At 43.1% G+C, this 22,345-nt stretch overlaps 1 protein-coding gene across 1 annotated transcript in view; it reads right to left on the reverse strand.

Annotated features, from left to right (window-relative positions):
• Positions 1 to 22,345, reverse strand: part of PON1 (paraoxonase 1) — a 35,765-nt gene that overhangs the window by 2,931 nt on the left and 10,489 nt on the right. Inside the window, exons 2-8 of the mRNA XM_055420455.2 lie at positions 21,395 to 21,465; positions 15,886 to 15,941; positions 14,485 to 14,653; positions 10,914 to 11,040; positions 5,803 to 6,006; positions 4,322 to 4,403; positions 94 to 222 (exon numbers count right to left, since the gene is read on the reverse strand). Coding sequence (XP_055276430.2) covers positions 94 to 222; positions 4,322 to 4,403; positions 5,803 to 6,006; positions 10,914 to 11,040; positions 14,485 to 14,653; positions 15,886 to 15,941; positions 21,395 to 21,465 — 838 coding nt within the window. The remainder of the gene's footprint in view (positions 1 to 93; positions 223 to 4,321; positions 4,404 to 5,802; positions 6,007 to 10,913; positions 11,041 to 14,484; positions 14,654 to 15,885; positions 15,942 to 21,394; positions 21,466 to 22,345) is intronic.

The following is a 22,345-nucleotide window of genomic DNA, read 5'->3' on the forward strand; positions in this document are numbered from 1 at the left end:
GTCCCCCTTTTATTTGCACATATAATTGAGATTTATGTTTTCAATAGAAAACTAGCTGGGAGGGCGCTGATGTGATTCTTTTCTCAAACTAACCTCTGATCCAGGAGGATTCTCTGGGTCATAGGAGAAGATTTTCATGCCATTGGGGTGGCAGCCAACCCACAGGTCCCCTGTCACGGGATCCACGGATATGTTATCCACGAGTGTGTCACAGTCCAGAGACTTGTAGATGAAAACCAGAGGGAAAAAGAAAAAAAGCAATAAAAATTTTGAGAGGAGATGGAGCAGTGCATTAGAGAAAGCTATCATGGCGTCCTTGGGCACCATACACCTGCTCCAGGGGGAAAACGATCCTACTCCCCTGCTCCATTTCACTAGCACTCAGGGAATTCCTCTAGCTCTCTGTGTTAGTATTTTGCCATTTTCCAGAACGTGAGGGAAGGGGAAGATCAGAAAAACCAAGAAAGACTATTAAAAGTGATAGGAAAGCATTTGGACTAACATCTGTGCATGAACTTAAAACCGAAAGTGAAAAAAAAAATTTTTTTTCAGTGTTGCATAAAACAGTTCCTTCTTTCTAAAACGGCATGTGAAAATGACATTTTTATAAGCATTCAGAAAACAACCAGGAAATGTGGATTCATTTCTGATGAGAGCATCAGTGAAGTGTAGGCTCTTCTTTAATGGCTAATCATAGGCTGTGCAGCCAGAGGAGAAATGGCCACCCAGGGTCTAATTTGTGCCTTGAAGTTGAGGAAAAGTTTCTTCTTCAGCTTCTTGATGTTATTCAACTCCCTGTTCTTCTGCTGTTTATTTTCTAAATATAAGTTGCAAGCGTGTGTTGACTGCACAGATTGCTGTCACGGCTTTGTACCAGGATCATAAATAATACCAACGATTCTTAATTCCATCATTCATCATCTTGGCTGCCTTCTACTGGGGAGAAATCACATCTATTTGTCTACCTCTAGCTCTCAGTTGGATAAACAGTATCTACCATGTACCTCAAACAGAGGCCAGCATACCTCAGTGTCCAGAGAGCCTGGAGTAATTGCCGGGAACGCATCGCAAAGGCCAGAGCGCGGGCAGCCGCCTGTGAAAGCCCTGTGCTTCCTGCTCAGCATGAGAGCCCCCGTCCCTGGCCTGAGGCGCGAGGGTGCTCAGGCTTGAAGCGGTGCCGCCTCTGCACCTTGCTGAGTGCCATCACTCGTTCCTACCCGAACAGGCGAGTTTGGCCGAGGGAAGCAGTTGAGTGAACGTCCTGTGGCCAAAATCGTCTCCAAGTCTCTTCCATCCCAAACCCCATCTACCCCAGTGTCAGGCATTCTAGGCTGATACGTTAAATTCTTTCTTTTTTTTTTAAATCAGAGCATAATTGCTGTACAATGTGTTAGTTTCTGCTGTATAATGAAGGGAATCAGCCATCTATCTATCTCTCTATGTATATATATAGGGAGATGTGTGTGCGTGTCTGTGTGTGTGAGTGTGTATTGAGCCTCCCGCTCACCCTCGACTGCCGCCCACGCCGCTAGCTCCTCGCCGAGCACCGGGCTGAGCTCCCTGCGCTTGGGCAGCTGCAGCTAGCTAGCTGTTTCACACATGGCAGCGCAGGTGTGTCAACGCTGCTCTCTCAGCTCGTCCCACCCTCCCCGTCTCGCTCTGAGTCCTCATGCCGGTTCCCTACATCCCAGCCCTATTGCCCTGCAAACCGGCTCATCTTTCTGTGAGGAAAACGTCTGTCTCGGGGCGCTGCTGCTCTCTTTGGCAGGGGTCATGGCCGACCGGTGGATTCGGCAGCAGATTAAAAACTTGCAGAGATGAGGGTGGGCAGGGAGAGTGGGGGAAGGACCCGGGAGTCCAGGGTCCCACCCAGTCCTCACATCAGCAACAAGCTCCCGCCGCCAGCACCAGTTGAGCAAGGGTCAGAACTGTGCTCTGCCCAGGAAGACCCGGACAGTCCAATAGGGAGCCCATCTGGGCCTCAGCGATAAACTCTTTCCGTGCAAATCCCTGACTCCCAGCAATACCAACTCACCAAGACGCACGTACAGACCATGGGTCACGCTTCCACAAAGTCCACTGGAAACTTTTTTTCATTCCTTGGTCAAGGAAACTTAATAAATGATTCTCTTTGGGGAAAATGGTATTCTCTATTAACAAACATCCCAGTTTTTAGAGAACTGTAACTCACTGAAGTGAGGCTAATTCATTGACTGTGTCTTGGAAAATGTTTTGAAGAAAGGATCATTTTTACTGTGGTAAAATACGCATAACATGAAATTGGTCATTTTAACCATGTTCAGTGTACAACTCAGTAGCATCAGTTATGTTCAGAATGTCATGAATCCACCACATTCCATTTCCAGACCCTCTCATCATCCCAAACAGAAGCTGTACCGAATAGCTGCCCATTCCTCCCTTCCCCATCCCCTGCTCACCCCTGTCCTGTTCTCTCCTTATGAGTTTGCCTCTTCTAGGTACCACATATAAGTGGAATCACAGAATATTTGTCCTTTTGTGACTAGCATAAGGACTTTTATGCTAAGTATTCTTAGCATAATAACTTCACTTAGCATGTCTTCAGATTCATTGGTGTTCTAGCGTGAATCACTCCATTCCTTTTCAGGGCTGAGTAATACTTCATTCCATGTATACACTACACTTAGGCCACAGATCCATCCACATTTCATCACAAATTCTAGTAACAACCCAGATAGTGTCAGATTTCTTGGCACTCCAGTAGTAATCAACTGGACTTGATTAACATGAACCTCCAAAAGAAAGAATGACATTACCTAGTTGAGGAGAGGGGAGTCTCACCTGAATTATTATGTCAGGACACCAGCAGGATTTCCTGCCAGAAGGGGGATCCAAACCTGAAATAAACTTTGCCCTCAATCGACAGGAGTAGCACTTTTATCGTTCGGTGTTGAATGTACCTTGGATGGGGTTTTATTCTTATAAAATCCTTTAAATTTCAATTTGCAGAAGTATCTATTGTGATAACCACAATTTGTTTTTATCTCCTCAGCCAGTCTGAGTGTGTGAAATTCCATTTTACTGCAGCGAATACCAAATCGTCATAGCCCTGTCAATGATTTTTAATGTCAAACATGATATTACATCTGATGTGGTTTCAAGGTAATTTTCAGGGAATAAAGCCCCTCATGATGGTCCCTGATATGCGCTGATGGGCACAGTCACAGGTGCCAGTGCTTCACAGTGCCGTGGGCAGTTCTGGTAGGGTAGAAGTACCTCTGTGTTTTTTCAGAAGCATCACTTCCATAATGTTCTGCTTTGCTCACACGTCTCCTTTCTGCTCCTTTGTGTTTTCACCCCCTTTGATCCAAACCTTCAGACCAGATCAGAATTGGTACAGGCAAAGATGAACCCCTGAAGAATGCCCGGCCCCAGCATGTTAATTTAACATTTAATTTGTTGAGTGCCTACTGGGTGTGGGAACTGTCCCTGGAACACACAGAGAAAGTATCTGTCCTATGACACTTAAACCCTAGTGGGACAGGCAGACAGACCCTGGGGAGGAGAAGGAAAATATGAATGCAAAGCGTGTTAGCAAAGGATGCTGAAGGGAAAAAAATAAAGCCATAAAAGAGACAGGAAGTGTGTGTGTGTGTGTGTGTGTGTGTGTGCGTGCACGCGTGCGCGTGTGCACACGCATTTGTCTAGGGAGAAGCAGAGTTGTAAGTTAAGACTAGGCAGCCGGGGAAGGCCTCACTGAAGTGACATTTTAGTGAAATCTGGAAAGATGTGGAGGAGAGAGACGTGAAGACCTGGAGGAAGAATACCTGAACAGAGGGACAAGTGCCCCCTTCTGAGGAAGGACACGCCCAGGAGAGTTCCAGAAATGCTCAGGCAGGAGGGGCTCAGCAGCAGGGGCAAGGGTTGGAGACAGAGGTGGTAATGTGACGAGTACCTGGGCTTTATGAATATTGTGCTGAGTGCTATTGTGTGCAAGCTGAGGCTCTTGTCTGTCCCATCAACACAGAGAAGGAAAGAGGGGAAGGAGGGAAGGAGGAAGGGAGAGGCAAGAGAAGAGAGAAGTGAAGAACACACTTCCCAGCCGGAAATTCACTAGAACAGAGAGAATCTCAGGTGCACGGATGTTGTGTGTGGTCTGCCACGTCCCACTCTGCCGCTGAGCAAAAGCGAACGACAAATCCTGACGACGCTGATGCTTCCGAATAAAGGAGTGAAAAATTGGTTCTCACCCACTCCAATTAGACAATCCTCACTTCTAATTTCACAAATCAATTAGAATCTAATTATCACCCCACAAACTTATAGTGTTAATTCATCTTACCTTCAATGGAGTTAAAGTCCAATTAGCATGTTTTTCATACACATGAATCTTATGAGCCAGCAGTTCAGCTACATATATATACCTTCAAAGAAGAAAGAGCTACATCAAAGTCCGTGAAGGGAAGCAATTCAGAAGGTTACCATGAAGGCATAATAACCCTTCCTGGGGGACAACTTTGCTTAGAGACTGGAAAACAGAAGCTGTCTCAAAACACGCCGGATTCTCAAGGAACTCAATGAGCTGACAGCACACAGGGGAGTTTTAATCCCTGAAAAGTTATTTCAAAAGATGGGGAACTAGTTAGCCCTAACTAGTAGGCAAGGAACTTAACTCTGATGCCAGTTGTTAGCATCTGGGAGCAAAAGCATGACACCACTTTTCTTGGTTTGCCAACATAATGGCAAGCCCCAGGTTCTGCATTTCGTCCCCTTGTTTTAGGCCACAGAAATTAAGAGAGAAGACAAGTGCTTGGCCTGGATCTGAGAGAAGACCCGCTCCCCTCCGCATGAGGGACAGTGTCGCATTCATCAGAAAGATCTCTGGCCAGTCTAAGCACAGTGCCTCCCAGAACAAAGAGAAATGACTGCATGATTATCTGCTATTTTTGAAGACCAGGAGATGACATGAGTAACTGAAAACTGTGCTGCTTTCTCTATATATGTGACTACCCTCTGAATATGTTAATAACCCTCTAAGTAAGTTGCAAATGCTTAATGATACGAGATGGAGAGGATTTTATACATACACCAGTCTTACCCAAAGTGTGATCCCCAGACCCAGTGTTGTTCTGTGAATTGTTTCGGAATGACCACCAGAAAATAACATGAATCAACTACATCACTAAGCATACTACTTAGGAAGCTGACTTTTTCCCCACAGTAACTTCTTGACGAAGGAAGCAGTGGCTTGATTTACATTTTGGTACAAACTCTGTCATGTCACAAACCAGTGCTACAGACATAAACATACCCATAAATTGTTAATCTCATGATACACTCATGAGTGTTTTTTGTAGGTACCCCCTCTTGAAACGCACTCCCCCCACAAAGGAATTTAAAAGCGTGTGTGCTCAGTTGCTCCCTTGCATCCGAATCTTGCGGCCCCATGAACTAGCCCACCAGGATCCTCTGTCCATGGGATTCTCCAGGCAAGAATACTGGAGTGGGTTGCCATGCCCTCCTCCAGGGGGTCTTCCCAACTCAGGGATCGAACCCGTGTCTCTTGTGTCTCCTGCACTGGCAGGCAGATTCTTTAGCACTGAGCAACCTGGAAACCCTTAAAAGAGTGTGCCTTCACAAAATAGTAAGTTATGATTTGATATACTTTATCCCCTGGAAATTAAGACATTTTACATTTCCCCCAATTTCATTTTACTGGAATAACATGCTAGAATGTATCCCCTTTTTTAGAAGATGAATATGCTCTAAATATGTCGAATGAGAATCGAGGGACAAACGTGGTATTTTAAGGAGTTCACGTACTTGCCGTCAGGTGACATGTTGATTCCATTAGCAAAATCAAATCCACTGGCCACCACCATTTGAACATCATCTGGACTGTAGTAAACAACATTTGACCATGCTAGACCCAAATATAATTCCCAGGATCTCAAGTACTGGTGAACAAAATAGTGATCATTGGTGGCATAGAAGTGTTCACGGCCAACAGCGACAAGGTCATTCAAACTGCAATTGAAACACACGCATATGACACAGGCAGGTGACAGCATGGTACCTGACAGGCTTATACGCTGGTGTTCATGAATATATACTCGTAAAATCAGAATGTGTGATGGAACCTTCACAACAGCTGTTACAGCCCAGAATTATGTGTGATCAGCCCCGCCTATACAATCCTCAAAGACAGTAATTACCCAAAGAAACCCTAAGAGGTTATTGTAGCAATGGAACAAAAAAAGCCTTTTAACTGTATCGTGGAAAAAAGTGCCGTGGTGTGTGTGTGTGTGTGTATAGACAGACTAAACTCCACAGACATTAAATTTGTCCAGGAATCATTATCCAGGCCATATTTGTTTATGCTCATATAGAGCAGTTCAAGGCAGCATCGGCAGTGGGAAAAAACCCAGCAATCTTGAGACTCGCATTTTAGTTACAGCTCTGCTACATGGACAGATTGGTTCCAAATAGGAAAAGGAGTACGACAAGGCTGTATATTGTCACCCTGCTTATTTAACTGATATGCAGAGTACATCCTGGAGAACGCTGGGCTGGAGGAAGCACAAGCTGGAATCAAGATTGCCGGGAGAAATATCAATAACCTCAGATATGCAGATGACACCACCCTTATGGCAGAAAGTGAAGAACTAAAGAGCCTCTTGAGGAAAGTGAAAGAGGAGAGTGAAAAATTTCGCTTAAAACTCAACATTCAGAAAACTAAGATCATGGCATCTGGTCCCATCACTTCATGGCAAATAGATGGGGACGCAATGGAAACAGTGACAGACTTTCTTTTCTTGGCTCCAAAATCACTGCAGATGGTGATTGCAGCCATGAAATTAAAAGACACTTACTCCTTGGAAGAAAAGCTATGACCAACCTAGACAGCATATTAAAAAGCAGAGACATTACTTTGCCAACAAAGGTCCATCTAGTCAAAGCTATGGTTATTCCAGTAGTCATGTATGGATGTGAGAGTTGGACTATAAAGAGAGCTGAGCACTGAAGAAATGATGCTTTTGAACTGTGGTGCTGGAGAAGACTCTTGAAAGTCCCTTGGACAGCAAGGAGATCCAACCAGTCCATCCTAAAGAATGGACTGAATATTCATTGGAAAGACTGATACTGAAACTGAAACTCCAATACTTTGGCCACCTGATGCGAAGAACTGACTCACTGGAAAAGACCCTGATGCTGGGAAAGATTGAAGGCAGCAGGAGAAGGGGACAGCAGAGGATGAGATGGTTGGATGGCATCACCGATGCGATGGACATGAATTTAAGCAGACTCAGGGAAGCCTGGCGTGCTGCAGTCCATGGGGTTGCAAAGAGTCGGGCACGACTGAGAGACTGAACTGAACTCAACTGCTACTGTTAGCTGTGTGATCTGGGGAAAGTTAATCATTTAACACGCCAGGGCCTCGGTTTACTTGTCTGTTTAAAAAAAAAAAGGAGGCGATGGACTGCTCTGTCTTCCAGCCTTACAGGGTCATTTTCAGCTATAAAGGTTCATGATTCTAAACGGAGCGAAACATCCGTGAGCAAGAGTGCTCAGAAATGGGATGTGGTGGCTTTTTTGTTGCTGTTCTTCTGATTTTGATTCTCTCTGTGTTACTGGAAATCTAAGCTGTATGAGTCTATTTTTCTGCTTTAATAGGCACAACACTGAGCACATTAGTGAGTCATCCTGTGCTGATTGAGGTGACAGAAGTTCCTCTGGGCCATTATCCAGGACAGAATTATCTCAGCTCCACTGTGGAGGGCGTCACGGCCCAGCACATCAGCTCTGACGCCACCCCGGGCTCCCGGGCATCTTTGATGAGCATGCAGAGCCTCAGTTTTCTCATCTGCTGCTGCTGCTGCTGCTAAGTCACTTCAGTCGTGTCCAACTCTGTGCGACCCCACAGATGGCAGCCCACCAGGCTCTGCCGTCCCTGGGACTCTCCAGGCAAGAATCCTGGAGTGGGTTGCCATTTCCTTCTCCATTTCTCATCTGCAAAGAGAGTTTAAATGATTTTCCCAAAGTTATACAGCTCATTCGTATAAGACTAAGGGTCAGCATCTTCATTTGTGGCACTGCAGTGGGAATTACAATGAGACAATGCCTGCCGTCTGCTTTGCAGTGAGCCTGCCACTCACAAAGCCTCCATCAATGGTAACCAACGTTCCTATATGAGAAAAGGGGTCTAGGAATTTAGGATTAGTCTGTATGGGCTTCAGGCAGAAGCCTGCAAAGATGCTTTTTTTTTTCCTTCTCTTTTTTAAAGGTAAATGTATGAAATTAGTATGCTTTTTAACCCTTTGCTGTTTTTCATTTTAAAAAGAGAGCAGAGCAGAAAGGTTTAGAGTCATAACTTTGAAATCTGATGGGCTCCATTTGAATCCTCCATTTGTTGCTTGCTCTCAGTGTGGTATGCAGCCATAGCGTGTCAGTATGCTCTGAGCCTCTCCGTATTTTGGAAGGTTGGGGTATGAATAAAATGAAATAACGAATCAAAGACCTTGGCACCATGCCTGGCAGACAGTAAATGATCAATAATGACCAATAATGTTATTGTTACTAATAGCCTGTTCTATTATAACAGATTAGTCATTGGAATATTAACACTATGTCATTGTCGCTGTATTAGTCGCCCAGTTGTGTCCGACTCTTTGTGACCCCATGTACCATAGCCCACCAGACTCCCCTGTCCGTGGAATTCTCTAAGCAAGAATCCTGGAATGGGCTGCCATTCCCTTCTCCAGAGAATCTTCCCAACCCAGGGGTCAAACCCGGGCCTACCTGCAGTGCAGGCAGATTCTTTACCATCTGAGCCACCAGGGAAACCCACTAATGCTATAGACAACCATACAAACAACCATCAAATACAAAGAGGAAAATATACATGTCTAACCCTTGGGTTGGGAGAGCAGAATTTTAGTTAATTGTGACACTAACTATAGTTTGGTTCTGTATTGCCAAAGATCAGTGCATTTGCAATTGCCAAATAGTCATGTATGGATATAAAAGTTGGACCATAAAGAAGGCTGAGAGCCAAAGAATTGAAGCTTTCAAACTGTGGTGCTAGAGAAGACTCTTGAGAGTCCCTTGGACAGCAAGGAGATCAAACTAGTCAATCCTAAAGGAAATCAACCCTGAATATTCATTGGAAGGACCGATGCTGAAGTTGAAGCTCCAATACTTTGGCCACCTGATAGGAAGAGTTGACTCATTGGAAAAGACACTGAAAAATGCTGGGAAAGACTGAAGGCAGGAGGAGAAAAGGGCGACAGAGGATGAGATGGCTGGATGGCATCATCAACTCAATGGATATGAGTTTGAGCAAACTCCAGGAGATAGTAAAGGATAGGGAAGTCTGGTGTGCTGCAGTCAATGGGGTCACAAAGAGTGGGACACGACTTAGCGATTGAACAACAACAACAAAAATGCCCTAACCCTAGGAAACTGGACAAAACTAAGACTTCCAAGGTTAAATGGTAAAAGAAATAAAATAAGTTTCACTATTTCATAGCGACTCAGATCAGAAGCTCCAGACTCAAGCTCCAGACTCAAGGATTAAAATTCCAGTTGTGCCATTTACTGGCAGTGTCTCCTGAAGCAGTGTCCCCAGGCTTCATTTGTTTTAAATTTAATATGGTATAGTAGTAAAACCTAATTAAGAACATGCTTGTAAAAAGCTAATAAAATAATCTGTTAAATTGGCTATTGCACCACCTGAGTTACAGCGGAAGCTCACACAACTTTTATTATCACTGTCATTTCTACCATTAGTCTGGCTTCTCTAGTCCACACACTTTCCCCTAATTTAGATCTAGGGATTTGGCACAGTTTCCAGACACTCAGTGTCCTCATTCTCTTTCCAAAATATATTTGTTGGGTGAAGGTATGAATAAACTCTTCCACCAAAAACTGTTCTCTGAACTGTCATGCAGATGAAGAACTGGGCTGTAGTTTGCAATGGTCGCTAATTGGTTAATTTGCCTTCATCCAGCACCCTGATTTCGCCGCGGTCTCAGTTTCCTCAGCTTCAGCCCCATCGGGTAAGACGGGAGCAGGAGGAGCCCTGGCAACACTGAGCATACATCACTCACCAGGTGCTTTGCTAGACACCTGCAAGTACATACCAAGTGGTTTAAAAGAAACCCAGATTCACACATTCTGAGATAATTGAGTTCTGCAGGTAAATTATTCAAATAGAGGTTAAGAGTCTAAAAAGACCATAACGATTAGAGGATAAAAACTGTGTGGGAAGATAGTGTCTAATTATTTTCTTAAATCCATCATTACCTCATAAACAGAACCCTAGAGCTTCCCTGGTGGCTTGGAGATAAAGAATCTGCCTGCGATGCAGGAGACCTGAGTTCCATCCCTGGGTAGAGAAGGTCCCCTCGAGAAGGAAACCGCAACACACCCGAGTATTCTTGCCTGCAGAATCCTGTGGACAGAGGAGCCTGGAGGGCTACAGTCCACGGGGTCGCAAAGAGTCAGACATGATGTAGCGACTAAACAACAACAAAGGCAAGTGAGGATGTCAATTTGCCACTGTTTCCCTATCCATTTGCCATGCAGTGATGGGACTGGATGCCATGATCTTAGTAACTTTCAATTCAGTTCAGTTCGGTTCAGTCGCTCAGTCGTCCGACTCTTTGCAACCCCATGAATCACAGCATGCCAGGCCTCCCTGTTAGTCTCCTGTAAATGTGTTATCATTCTTTCATAATTTAAAAAATAAGAAAGAGGAAAAAGAGCATTAGAAGAGGAATAAGTGAACGTAAAATAAAATTTTTTAAAAAAAGAAAGTAGAGTTGCCATTATCCCCCCACCCCAGCCCCCACCCCTGCCAAAAGGAAACACTAAAAGTAGACACACCATCCCCGGGTGTTAAAGGAAAATAGGAATATGACATATCTCAGTACTTAGGCAGAAGTTCATGTCTGATGGTTTTCAAATGCAAAAGTGACTTTTCTTCTTCTTGAAATTTAAACAACTCAACCGTGGACTTAAAATCTGGATGGCTCACCACCAGCAGGTACACGGTATTATCTGAGGAGAGATTAAAAACAAAAATTGAAACATTAACCAAGCTCTCAGCTGTCAGCTCTGTCTCTAAAAAGCAATTTCTACCCACCTCCAACTAGTACTTAGGATGTCAGGCAGATGGAATATTTTCATCTCTTTGTAGAGAGAAGCATTTGGGATTGCTCCAGAGAAAAATGGCTAAAGGAAGAGCCGGTGACAGTCTAAAAACCACCAGAATCCACAGGGGGAAAAAAAGTCCTCAACTTAAGAATGAGCGGCCCTTGACACTAAAACTCCAAAGAGCTTATTAAGCTTTCTGCTGCAAGTGGTCTCAGCAAGATACAGCACTGAGATAAAAGAGATGAAAGATGAGAAGAATATCAATAAGAGAAGGTGTGCTCAGGTGTAATTTACACAGTGTGAGATGATAAATTCCATAAAAAGAGCACCCGAGAGATAATATCAAAGGGATTTAGCTTCCAGGAGTCAGTGCAACTCTGCAGCAGGAAAGAGACTGGTGTAAGTGGTCAAGAAGGAGTGATCAGATGTTACACCATAGTCTTTGCCTTCGGAAGCAGTGAATCTTTGGAAAGCTTTGACGTCACCAAATTGGTGTTTAAAGGAAAATAGTGTCAAGTTTAGGAGGTTGAACAGAAGAAATCTGAACAGAAAAGCCAGCTATGAGACTTCCTATTAGGCCACTTGCCAAGCAGATGTTTATTTTAATTGGTGTTAAGTGCTACAGAAGGAAAATAAAACCAGATAAAGGGATGCAGAGTAACGAGGAGTCTTGTTCATGGGAGTCAGGCAAGTTCTGGGAAGATGATGCTAACACAGATACTGAAATGAAATGAGAGACTGAACTATATGAATATCTGGGCAAAGGGTGTTCTGGGCGGAAGGAAGAGATTGTGCAAAGGGCCTGAGGCAGGAGCTTAGCTGGAGGTTGTAGTTGGAGTAGAAGTGAATGAAAGAGGTGGGGGATGGAAGCCATAGACAGCGGAATCCAGGTTAGTCTTGTAGGGCTTCGGGTGAGGCTCCAGGGCTTACTCACTGGGGCTTTCAACCAAGGAGTGTATGACTGTGGGTATAGCAGTAATCCAGGCAGAAGGAAAGAAGGGCCAGATCAGGAGGACGCTGCTTCTCTCCACATGCCTGGATTGCTGCTATACCCACAGTCATGTTACTCCTTGGTTGAAAGTTCCCTGTAAATAAGCCCTGGAGCCTCACCCCACTGACAGAAAAAGGCAGGAATTTGACAGGAAGTACCAAAAGTCCCTGATGATGGCTGAGGAATATGGGAAGTGGAAATCCATCCTAAGTGAGGATTAAAACACAGATTCATGTTTTGCACAGCAGAATCTACCTCTAGGAGTTTATCATAAGCAGTCACAGAAGCCACATGCATAAGAATGTTTATTCTGGCATCAGTTTTCAGTGAGCATAAAGGCGGGAATAGGCTCAATATCCATCAGCAGATGAACTATTTTATGGTTCTCCCATGCCACAGAATTCCAAACAGCCTCACAAAGCAGCTCTGAAAGCACTGTCAGGAAAAAGAAGCCATGATGCCATGTTTAACACAAAAGCAATTTATATGAGGACCTGTATAATATTTATGTGGTTATTTTCCCTTTTTAATTCAAAAGAGCATGCACACACCCCACATCCTATTTCTTTGCACTTACAATATTTTAAAAATAAAATATAATCTTAATGAATGGGTGAAGAGATCGCCAAAAGGGAAATACATATGTATGTATATAAATTTCAGTAGAGACATATATGGAAGAAGGGAAGTCATATGGAGTAAACATGAAGAAGGGAAGATAAGAGGATGAGTTACTTTGTAACATTTTGGGTTTAATTTGGCTGTAGGTGTTGTGTTAGTCACTCAGTTGTGTCTGACTCTTTGTGACACCAAGGACTGTAGCCCACCAGGCTCCTCTGTCCATGGGATTCTCCAGGCAAGAATACTGGAGTGGGTAGCCATTCCCTTCTCCAGGGGATCTTCCTGACCCAGGGATTGAACCTGGATCTCCTGCATTGCAGGCAGATTGTTTACTGTCTGAGCCACCAGGGAAGCCTGTGGCTGGAGGAGAGGAACCCAAATAGAAACAGCTGGTGAGCTGAAGGGAGAGAACAGAAGAGCTGATTAAAATAATAATCCACTTTGGAGGGTGTTTACCTAGATAGCAGACACAGCTACCGTTGTGACATGGCTGAACTTTTGGAAATAGAGAAAGTAAGGAGGAGGTCAAAGACCTGTCCTTTGGGGAATGCTCAGAGAATTCAAAGTGAGTGGCAAAATAATGAAGAGGGTAGAAAACCTGCAGCAGGATCAGAACGAGAACAGATGAGTGTATCAGAATATCAGGGAGGGGAGATTGCCTAGAAGCAACAAGTGCATGAGTGCTAAGTTGCGTCAGTCGTGACCAACTCTTCGCGAGCCTGTGGATGTAGCCCACCAGGCTCCTCTATCCATAGGATTCTCCAGGCAAGAATACTTGAATGGGTTGCCTTTCTTTCCTCCAGGGTATCTTTCCAACCCAGGTAGCAAACCCGGGTCTCCTGAGGGCCCTGCAAGCAGATGCCTACAGTCCTCCTGTAGGCAGATTGTTTACCACTGAGTGGCCAACAGTATAAAATAAGAGGGAAGGAAGGAGGGGAAGAGTTGGGAGAGAGAGTTTCTCAACAAGGACGTTGCTGGTGGCTTTCAAGGCAGCAACTTCAGTCCCCCCTTGCAGAAAAGTCTGCAAGGACCAAGGAAGGGATTGTCTGGTGGAGGCCATGGGGATAGGCATGGTTCTCAACCCTGGTCTCACATTCTTATCTGCTGGAGAGCTTGTAACAAGCACTACCTCAGACCAAGTGAATCAAAATATCTGGGGCTGGGACCTGGGCATCAGGCTTTTTAAAACTCTCCAGGTGCTTGTGTGAGCAACCAGGGTTGAGAATTAATGTAGACACCAAGGCAATGGCTGCAAAAAGAAGGGAAGAAATCAGATGAAAGCATAATGGTTGCGGCAATTTGTCAAAATGTGGAGAAACTGTTTGAAGACAGACAAAGGAACCAGTGGGTAGTGACGCACTGAAGCTGTCAGTGGATCTGCAGGTGCCTTAGGTTAGAGCAATCTGTTGCTGTAAACACCTGGATCTGTACAAGTGTTTAAAATGGAAAAACTCATTCCTATTAGGGCTGAATATTATCACTATGGTAATTATAGGGATTATGTGAATGTTGCTATTTTAAAAAATTAGGTGCTTTGCAAATCTCAATTTTAGCATTCTCAAGCATTTACATGGTTATGTTATGTTTAATTCACATAGGAGGTAAGTTTAAAACCCAGAGTGAGAGCATTATTCATGATTGTACTTTAGTTGGATAAAAAGAACTATTCATTCGTTAACATTTCTTCTGTTTTTTAAAAATTTGGTTTTATTTTTAATAGACATTGAATTTATTACCTTCATCTGTGAATGTACTAATTCCATGAGGATTAAATGAAGAAGCATCAAAGTTACTTCCAGTCATCTTCAATTCCAACACTGTAGGATCCTCTTTGTTCAGGTCCATCAGAAGTATTTTTCCAGGCTTATCAGGTTCAAAGCTTTTTATTCCAGGATAGCATAATCCCTTATAAAATAACAGAGGAGAAAACACAGGGACTTTACAAATACTTCAAATGCTGATGGAGGTGGTAGACAGCACATGGTTCACACTGTCTGGTTCAGGCCACAAGCCACATGGCCAGCCTATTCGCTGGCTTGTGCAAGCATCCCTTGGGGGTCTCTGGAAGTCACATGCTCCCTGGTGACCCCACATAATGGGCACAGACCCTTCCATCACCAGCTGCAAAGCATGTGTGTTGACTATCACAGCTACCAACCCACAATGACAATTAAAAAAAAACAAAAAGCGAAGAGCGGACCAAAGAGGCATTGACTAAAAAGATTCAGTAATATAAGCAAGGAACACAGACGAACACGGGTTATGGATCGTTCCCTGGCAGGTTTCATGAAAGCATCTCAGAAACAAAGGTTTAAGGTTAGGGTCTAATAACTCCAGGGAGCAACTCCTTCCTTAGCTTGAAGGTAGAGCAACACAGCTGTTATTTGTTTTAGATAGGGGATCCTTTGTAAGACTTAATGGAAATTTATATTTTGCTGCTTTAAAAAAAGTTTGTAAGACACCTCTTCAGAGGATGATCAGTCTTCATAGAAGAAAACTGGATTAAATAAATTACAATAGGCAGGAAAGGATTTTCAGTGGCTGGATGACTTGAACACTATATTCTATCAACTCTGTTATCTTTCATTAGGGTGATGACTTTTGTTTTTGAGCTATATCATCTACCACAATGATCTGTATGCAGGAGAGTTTCAACAACACAGTGGCTGTTCTTTCCAAAAGTTTGGAAATTGTGGCATGACCTACTAACATTTTTAAATTAAAGGGCTTATTCCAAAAAGTGTAAAAAGAAGGATTAAAATCTAAATGATATGTGAAGGGGAACACACATGCACACACACTCAATTCAGCAGGTATTTGACTACACTGCGTATGTTCTTCCAGGAACAGACAGATGAATGGGAAGCCATTCTTGAACTCACTGGACTCAAATTGTCACAGTGGAAGATAAGGGAATACAGGAGCTCCGTGTACTCACAGGGATACAAACATGCGAAGAACACATACGATCATAATCGTTAACACCAGTATGAATGCCTACACAGGTTGTTTTTTGAACCAGATCACCGCTCATTTTATTTGAAGATGGGCATTGGTATAAAGAAGGCTGAAACGAAAGACAAGCTGCAGGTCCTGGAAAATGGTTCTGAGCACAGGAAGGGAAAGGCAACACTTACCGTGCTAATGAAAGCAAGTCCATTAGGAAGTATCTCCAAGTCTTCAGCGCCAGTTTCTTCAAAAAAGAGTACAGACAGCACAGACTGTTTAGACTGTTGCAGGAAGTCAGGGGGCCTTGTCTTCATCAATCCTAACTTGAAAATGGAGCTACATATTTAGTTCTTCTTTGATAGCTTCAGAATAAATCATTCTTTCCTTTATTTATTCAAATTGATTCATATGATTATTTAAAAATTAAGAGATTCATATAATACAATGTACTTAAAATTTATACTTAATATATTTGTTTTAAATTGATGAACTAGAACTTTTCCCTCAGAGTCTAAAACCTCTTAAAGTTCTTGAAAATTCACTAAATGTACAAAAGGCATAGTAATTTGAAAATAGCTTGCAATTTTTAAAGACACAGAGTAAACTCCCCATATATGTTGACACCTAATCATTCCAAATCAAATAAACTATTTGAAAAACCCTACTGGAAACATAAGCAAATTTCAAATGCTTTGGTTAAACTGAGGATACATTTCATATTCTGAATGTGCCTTTACAAACATCAATAAATAATTCACCAAGTTAGTTATGCTTTAAATACATGTACATTTTTTGAATTTCAATCAATCTCAAGACATATGTGATTTTTTCTTTGGTATTAATTTTAGTGGAGATGTTCATTTTACAAATATCCAGTGATATTTAATATCAATATCGTGCTTGTTTTCTAGAAAAATAGATTGCACTATAAGATATCTGACCAAGCTAATTGATGCTATCTGCATAAAATCATGTGGAATAGCCTTTCTAACCTCAACTGAGATAAATGATTCAAAACAAAAAACAAACAAACAAAAAACCCTCAAACATAACAAAAGCATGAATGTCAAACAAGTTCTTTTCAAATGACAAAGCTGGTTGGATGAAACCAGATGGAGACTTGAGTCCTCCGGCCCTCCCTGTTGGCTGCCTACCAGCTTCTGTTACCACGTCCTTTTTATCTTTGGTGAGGGGCCTGCCTTCCACAAAGGAGGCCCCATAATCATTTTGCAGCTTCCCTTGCAGCTAGGGCACCAGCCTGTTGTCTAGCTCTGACTAATGAGATCTGAGGGGAAATCTGCTGAGAGCTTCTGGGAAAATTTTGCCATCCAGATATTAAAAGAGAAATGCATAAGGAGAAGCCCTGTGGTAACTACAAAGGTGTGTGAGGTCTTTATGAACATTTACCCTTTACTCATTACTCTTTCTCCTTCTGCCCCTCCTCCGCCATTTGCTCAGGTTATATTACCATAAAATCAAACACTTCCTGACTACTGGTTCTGCTAAATGAGCCAAAAAAAAAACAAATAATCAAAAAGCACTCAAACCCCTTGATGATACACTGGTAGAGTTGAAGGTCAAGTAATCTGGTATTTACAACTAACTACTGTATGCAGAGTTCCAAAGAATAGCAAGGAGAGATAAGAAAGCCTTCCTCAGCGATCAATGCAAAGAAATAGAGGAAAACAACAGAATAGGAAAAACAAGAGATCTTTTCAAGAAAATTAGAGACATCAAGGGAACATTTCATCCAAAGATGGGCTCGATAAAGAACAGAAATGGTATGGACCTAACAGAAGCAGAAGATATTAAGAAGAGGTGGCAAGAACACACAGAAGAACTGTACAAAACAGATCTTCATGATGAAGATAATCACGATGGCGTGATCACTCACTTGGAACCAGACATCTTGGAATGTGAAGTCAAGTGGGCCTTAGAGAGCATCACGACGAACAAAGCTAGTGGAGGTGATGGAATTCCAGTTGAGCAATTTCAAATCCTGAAAGATGATGCTGTGAAAGTGCTGCACTCAATATGCCAGCAAATTTGGAAAACTCAGCAGTGGCCACAGGACTGGAAAAGGTCAGTCTTCATTCCAATCCCAAAGAAAGGCAATGCCAAAGAATGTTCAAACTACCGCACAATTACACTCATCTCACATGCTAGTAAAGTCATGCTCAAAATTCTCCAAGCCAGGCTTCAGCAATATGTGAATCATGAACTTCCAGATGATAAAGCAGGTTTTAGAAAAGGAAGAGGCACCAGAGATCAAATTGCCAACATCCGCTGGATTATGGAGCAAGCAAGAGAGTTCCAGAAAAACATCTATTTCTGCTTCATTGACTATGCCAAGGTCTTTGACTGTGTGGATCACAATAAACTGTGGAAAATTCTGAAAGAGATGGGAATACCAGACCACCTGACCTGCCTCTTGAGAAACCTGTATGCAGGTCCGGAAGCAACAGTTAGAACTGGACGTGGAACAACAGACTGGTTCCAAATAGGAAAAGGAGTACGTCAAGGTTGTATATTGTCACCCTGCTTATTTAACTTATATGTAGAGTACATCATGAGGAACGCTGGGCTGGAAGAAGCACAAGCTGGAATCAAGATTGCTGGGAGAAATATCAATAACCTCAGATATGCAGATGACACCACCCTTATGGCAGAAAGGGAAGAGGAACTCAAAGGCCTCTTGATGAAACTGAAAGAGGAGAGTGAAAAGGTTGGCTTGAAGCTCAACATTCAGAAAACGAAGATCATGGCATCTGGTCCCATCACTTCATGGCAAATAGATGGGGAAACAGTGGAAACTGTGTCAGACTTTATTTTTTTGGGCTCCAAAATCACTGCAGATGCTGATTGCAGCCAGGAAATTAAAAGACGCTTACTCCTTGGAAGGAAAGTTATGACCAACCTAGACAGCATATTAAAAAGCAGAGACATTACTTTGCCAACCAAGGTCCATCTAGTCAAGGCTGTGGTTTTTCCCGTGGTCATGTATGGATGTGAGAGTTGGACTGTGAAGAAAGCTGATCACCAAAGAATTGATGCTTTTGAACTGTGGTGCTGGAGAAGACTCTTGAGAGTCCCTTGGACTGCAAGGAGATCCAACCAGTCCATCCTAAAGGAGATCAGTCCTGGGTGTTCATTGGAAGGACTGATGCTAAAGCTGAAACTCCAATACTTTGGCCACCTCATGTGTCAAGTTGACTCACTGGAAAAGAGTCTGATGCTGGGAGGGATTGGGGGTGGGAGGAGAAGGGGACAACAGAGAATGAGATGGCTGGATGGCATCACCGACTCGATGGACATGAGTTTGAGTGAACTCCGGGAGTTGATGATGGACAGGGAGGCCTGGTGTGATGTGGTTCATGGGGTCGCTAAGAGTTGGACACTACTGAGCGACTGAACTGAACTGAACTGAACTGTCTTGATAATTCTCTCCTGGATAGTAGTTTTATTTTTGAACAGAATTTTTATTGCCAAATTCAGACTTAAATTGAAGAAAGTAAGGAAAACCACTAGACCTTTCAGATATGACCTACATCAAATCCCTTATGATTATACAGTGGAAGTGAGGAATAGATTTAAGGGACTAGATCTGATAGATAGAGTGCCTGATGAACTCTGGATGGAGGTTCGTGACATTGTACAGGAGACAGGGACCAAGACCATCCCCATGGAAAAGAAATGCAGAAAAGCAAAATGGCTGTCTGAGGAGGCCTTACAAATAGCTGTGAAAAGAAGGGAAGCAAAAAGCAAAGGAGAAAAGGAAAGATATAAGCATTTGAATGCAGAGTTCCAAAGAATAGCAAGGAGAAATAAGAAAGACTTCCTCAGTGATCAATGCAAAGAAATAGAGGAAAACAACAGAATAGGAAAAACAAGAGATCTCTTCAAGAAAATTAAAGATACCAAGGGAACATTTCATGCAAAGATGGGCTCGATAAAGGACAGAAATGGTATGGACCTAACAGAGGCAGAAGATATTAAGAAGAGGTGGCAAGAATACACAGAAGAACTGTACAAAAAAGATCTTCATGACCAAGGTAATCACGATGGTGTGATCACTCACCCAGAGCCAGACATCTTGAAATGTGAAGTCAAGTGGGCATTAGAGAGCATCACTATGAACAAAGCTAGTGGAGGTGATGGAATCCCAGTTGAACTATTTCAAATCCTGAAAGATGATGCTGTGAAAGTGCTGCACTCAATATGCCAGCAAATTTGGAAAACTCAGCAGTAGCCACAGGACTGGAAAAGGTCAGTCTTCATTCCAATCCTAAAGAAGGGCAATGCCAAAGAATGCTCAAACTACCATACAATTGCACTCATCTCATATGCTAGTAAAGTCATGCTCAAAATCCTCCAAGCCAGGCTTCAGCAAAATGTGAACTGTGAACTTCCAGATGTTCAGGCAGGTTTTAGAAAAGGCAGAGGCACCAGAGATCAAATTGCCAACATCCGCTGGATCATGGAGAAAGTAAGAAATTTCCAGAAAAACATCTATTTCTGATTCATTGACTATGCCAAAGCCTTTGACTCATGGATCACAATAAACTGTGGAAATTTCTGAAAGAGATGGGAATCCCAGACCACCTGACCTGCCTCTTGAGAAACCTGTATGCAGGTCCGGAAGCAACAGTTAGAACTGGACATGGAACAACAGACTGGTTCCAAATAGGAAAAGGAGTATGTCAAGGTTGTATACTCTCACCCTGCTTATTTAACTTATATGCAGAGTACATCATGAGGAACGCTGGGCTGGAACAAGCACAAGCGGGAATCAAGATTGACGGGAGAAATATCAATAACCTCAGATATGCAGATGACACCACCCTTATGGCAGAAAGCGAAGAGGAACTCAAAAGCCTCTTGATGAAAGTGAAAGAGGAGAATGAAAAGGTTGGCTTGAAGCTCAACATTCAGAAAACAAAGGTCATGGCATCTGGTCCCATCACTTCATGGGAAATAGACGGGGAAACAGTGGAAACAGTGTCAGACTTTATTTTTTTGGGCTCCAAAATCACTGCAGATGCTGATTGCAGCCAGGAAATTAAAAGACGCTTACTCCTTGGAAGGAAAGTTATGACCAACCTAGATAGCATATTAAAAAGCAGAGACATTACTTTGCCAACCAAGGTCCGTCTAGTCAAGGCTATGGTTTTTCCAGTAGTCATGTATGGATGTGAGAGTTGGACAGTGAAGAAAGCTAATTGCCGAAGAATTGATGCTTTTGAACTGTGGTGCTGGAGAAGACTCTTGAGAGTCCCTTGGACTGCAAGGAGATCCAACCAGTCCATTCTAAAGGAGATCAATCCTGGGTGTTCATTGGAAGGACTGATGCCAAAGCTGAAACTCCAATACTTTGGCCATCTCATGCGATGAGTTGACTCACTGGAAAAGACTCTGATGCTGGGAAGGATTTGGGGTGGGAGGAGAAGGGGACGACAGAGAATGAGATGGCTGGATGGCATCACCAACTCGATGGACATGAGTTTGAGTGAACTCCGGGAGTTGGTGATGGACAGGGAGGCCTGGTGTGCTGTGATTCATGGGGTCGCAAAGAGTCGGACATGACTGAATGAGTGAACTGAGCTCAACTGAACTGATTAATCAAAGAACTCACAAGGTAATACTTCAAATGGAGTATTATCAGATATCTGATAATACTTCCTCCTCTCAAATGCTTACCTATTCCTTTTATTAATTTACAGTTAGGAAGTTCTACCGATTTTACTTCTCGGGAAGTGTTCATTCTTGCTCTGGAAGAGAAAAATAAAGGAATAAAATATGCATAAAACTATCCAGAAATTTAACTAAAGTTAAATTAGTTAAAAATAAGTAAGTAAGTAGTGGAGAAGGAAATGGCAACCCACTCCAGTGTTCTTGCCTGGAGAATCCCAGGGATGGGGGAGCCTGGTGGGCTTCCGTCTATGGGGTCACACAGAGTCGGACATGACTGAAGTGACTTAGCAGCAGCAGCAAGTAAGTAGTAAGTAGTACTACTACTGCAAAAGTAAGTAGCCAGTAAAATTCTCCTTAACTGTACTTTGCCTGGGTTTCAACCCCAGGGTTAGTGGTCCCTGAAACCTGAGAGATTCTATCAGAGCAGGCCTGAGCAAGACACACGGGGCCCCTGGGCACAACGTTTAGTATATATTTAGCAGAGGCGGGTAGATGTGCTGTGTGCTCAGTTGTGTCCAACTCTTTGTGATCCCATGGACTGTAGTCCACCAGGCTCCTCTGTCCGTGGGATTCTCCAGGCAAGAATACTGGAGTGGGTTGCCATTCCCTTCTCCAGGGGATCTGCCTGATCCAAGGATTGAACCCAAGTCTCATGTCTTTTGCATCGGCAGGCCGGTTCTTTACCACTAGTGCCACCTGGGAAGCCCAAATCTCAACAGACTAATCATCGTTACTGTAGTTCAGGTCCTTAAATTACTCTGCTTTAATCCTCAAACCTCTCCCTGAGGTACTGTTTTCCCTATTTTACAGGTGACGAAGATTAAGTGGCTTTTCAAGTCTACAAGATTATTAAGTGGCTGAGCTGGGGTTGGAACCTAAGTATGAATGCAAAGATCACACTCAGAATTCTGCCCAGCAAAATTTACCAGTATTACCGCTTCCAAAAAGCTGGAAGAA

Source organism: Moschus berezovskii, chromosome 3, assembly GCF_049115385.1.
Source record: "Moschus berezovskii isolate FMDL1 chromosome 3, NW_MosBer_1.0, whole genome shotgun sequence".
Taxonomy (NCBI): domain Eukaryota; kingdom Metazoa; phylum Chordata; class Mammalia; order Artiodactyla; family Moschidae; genus Moschus; species Moschus berezovskii.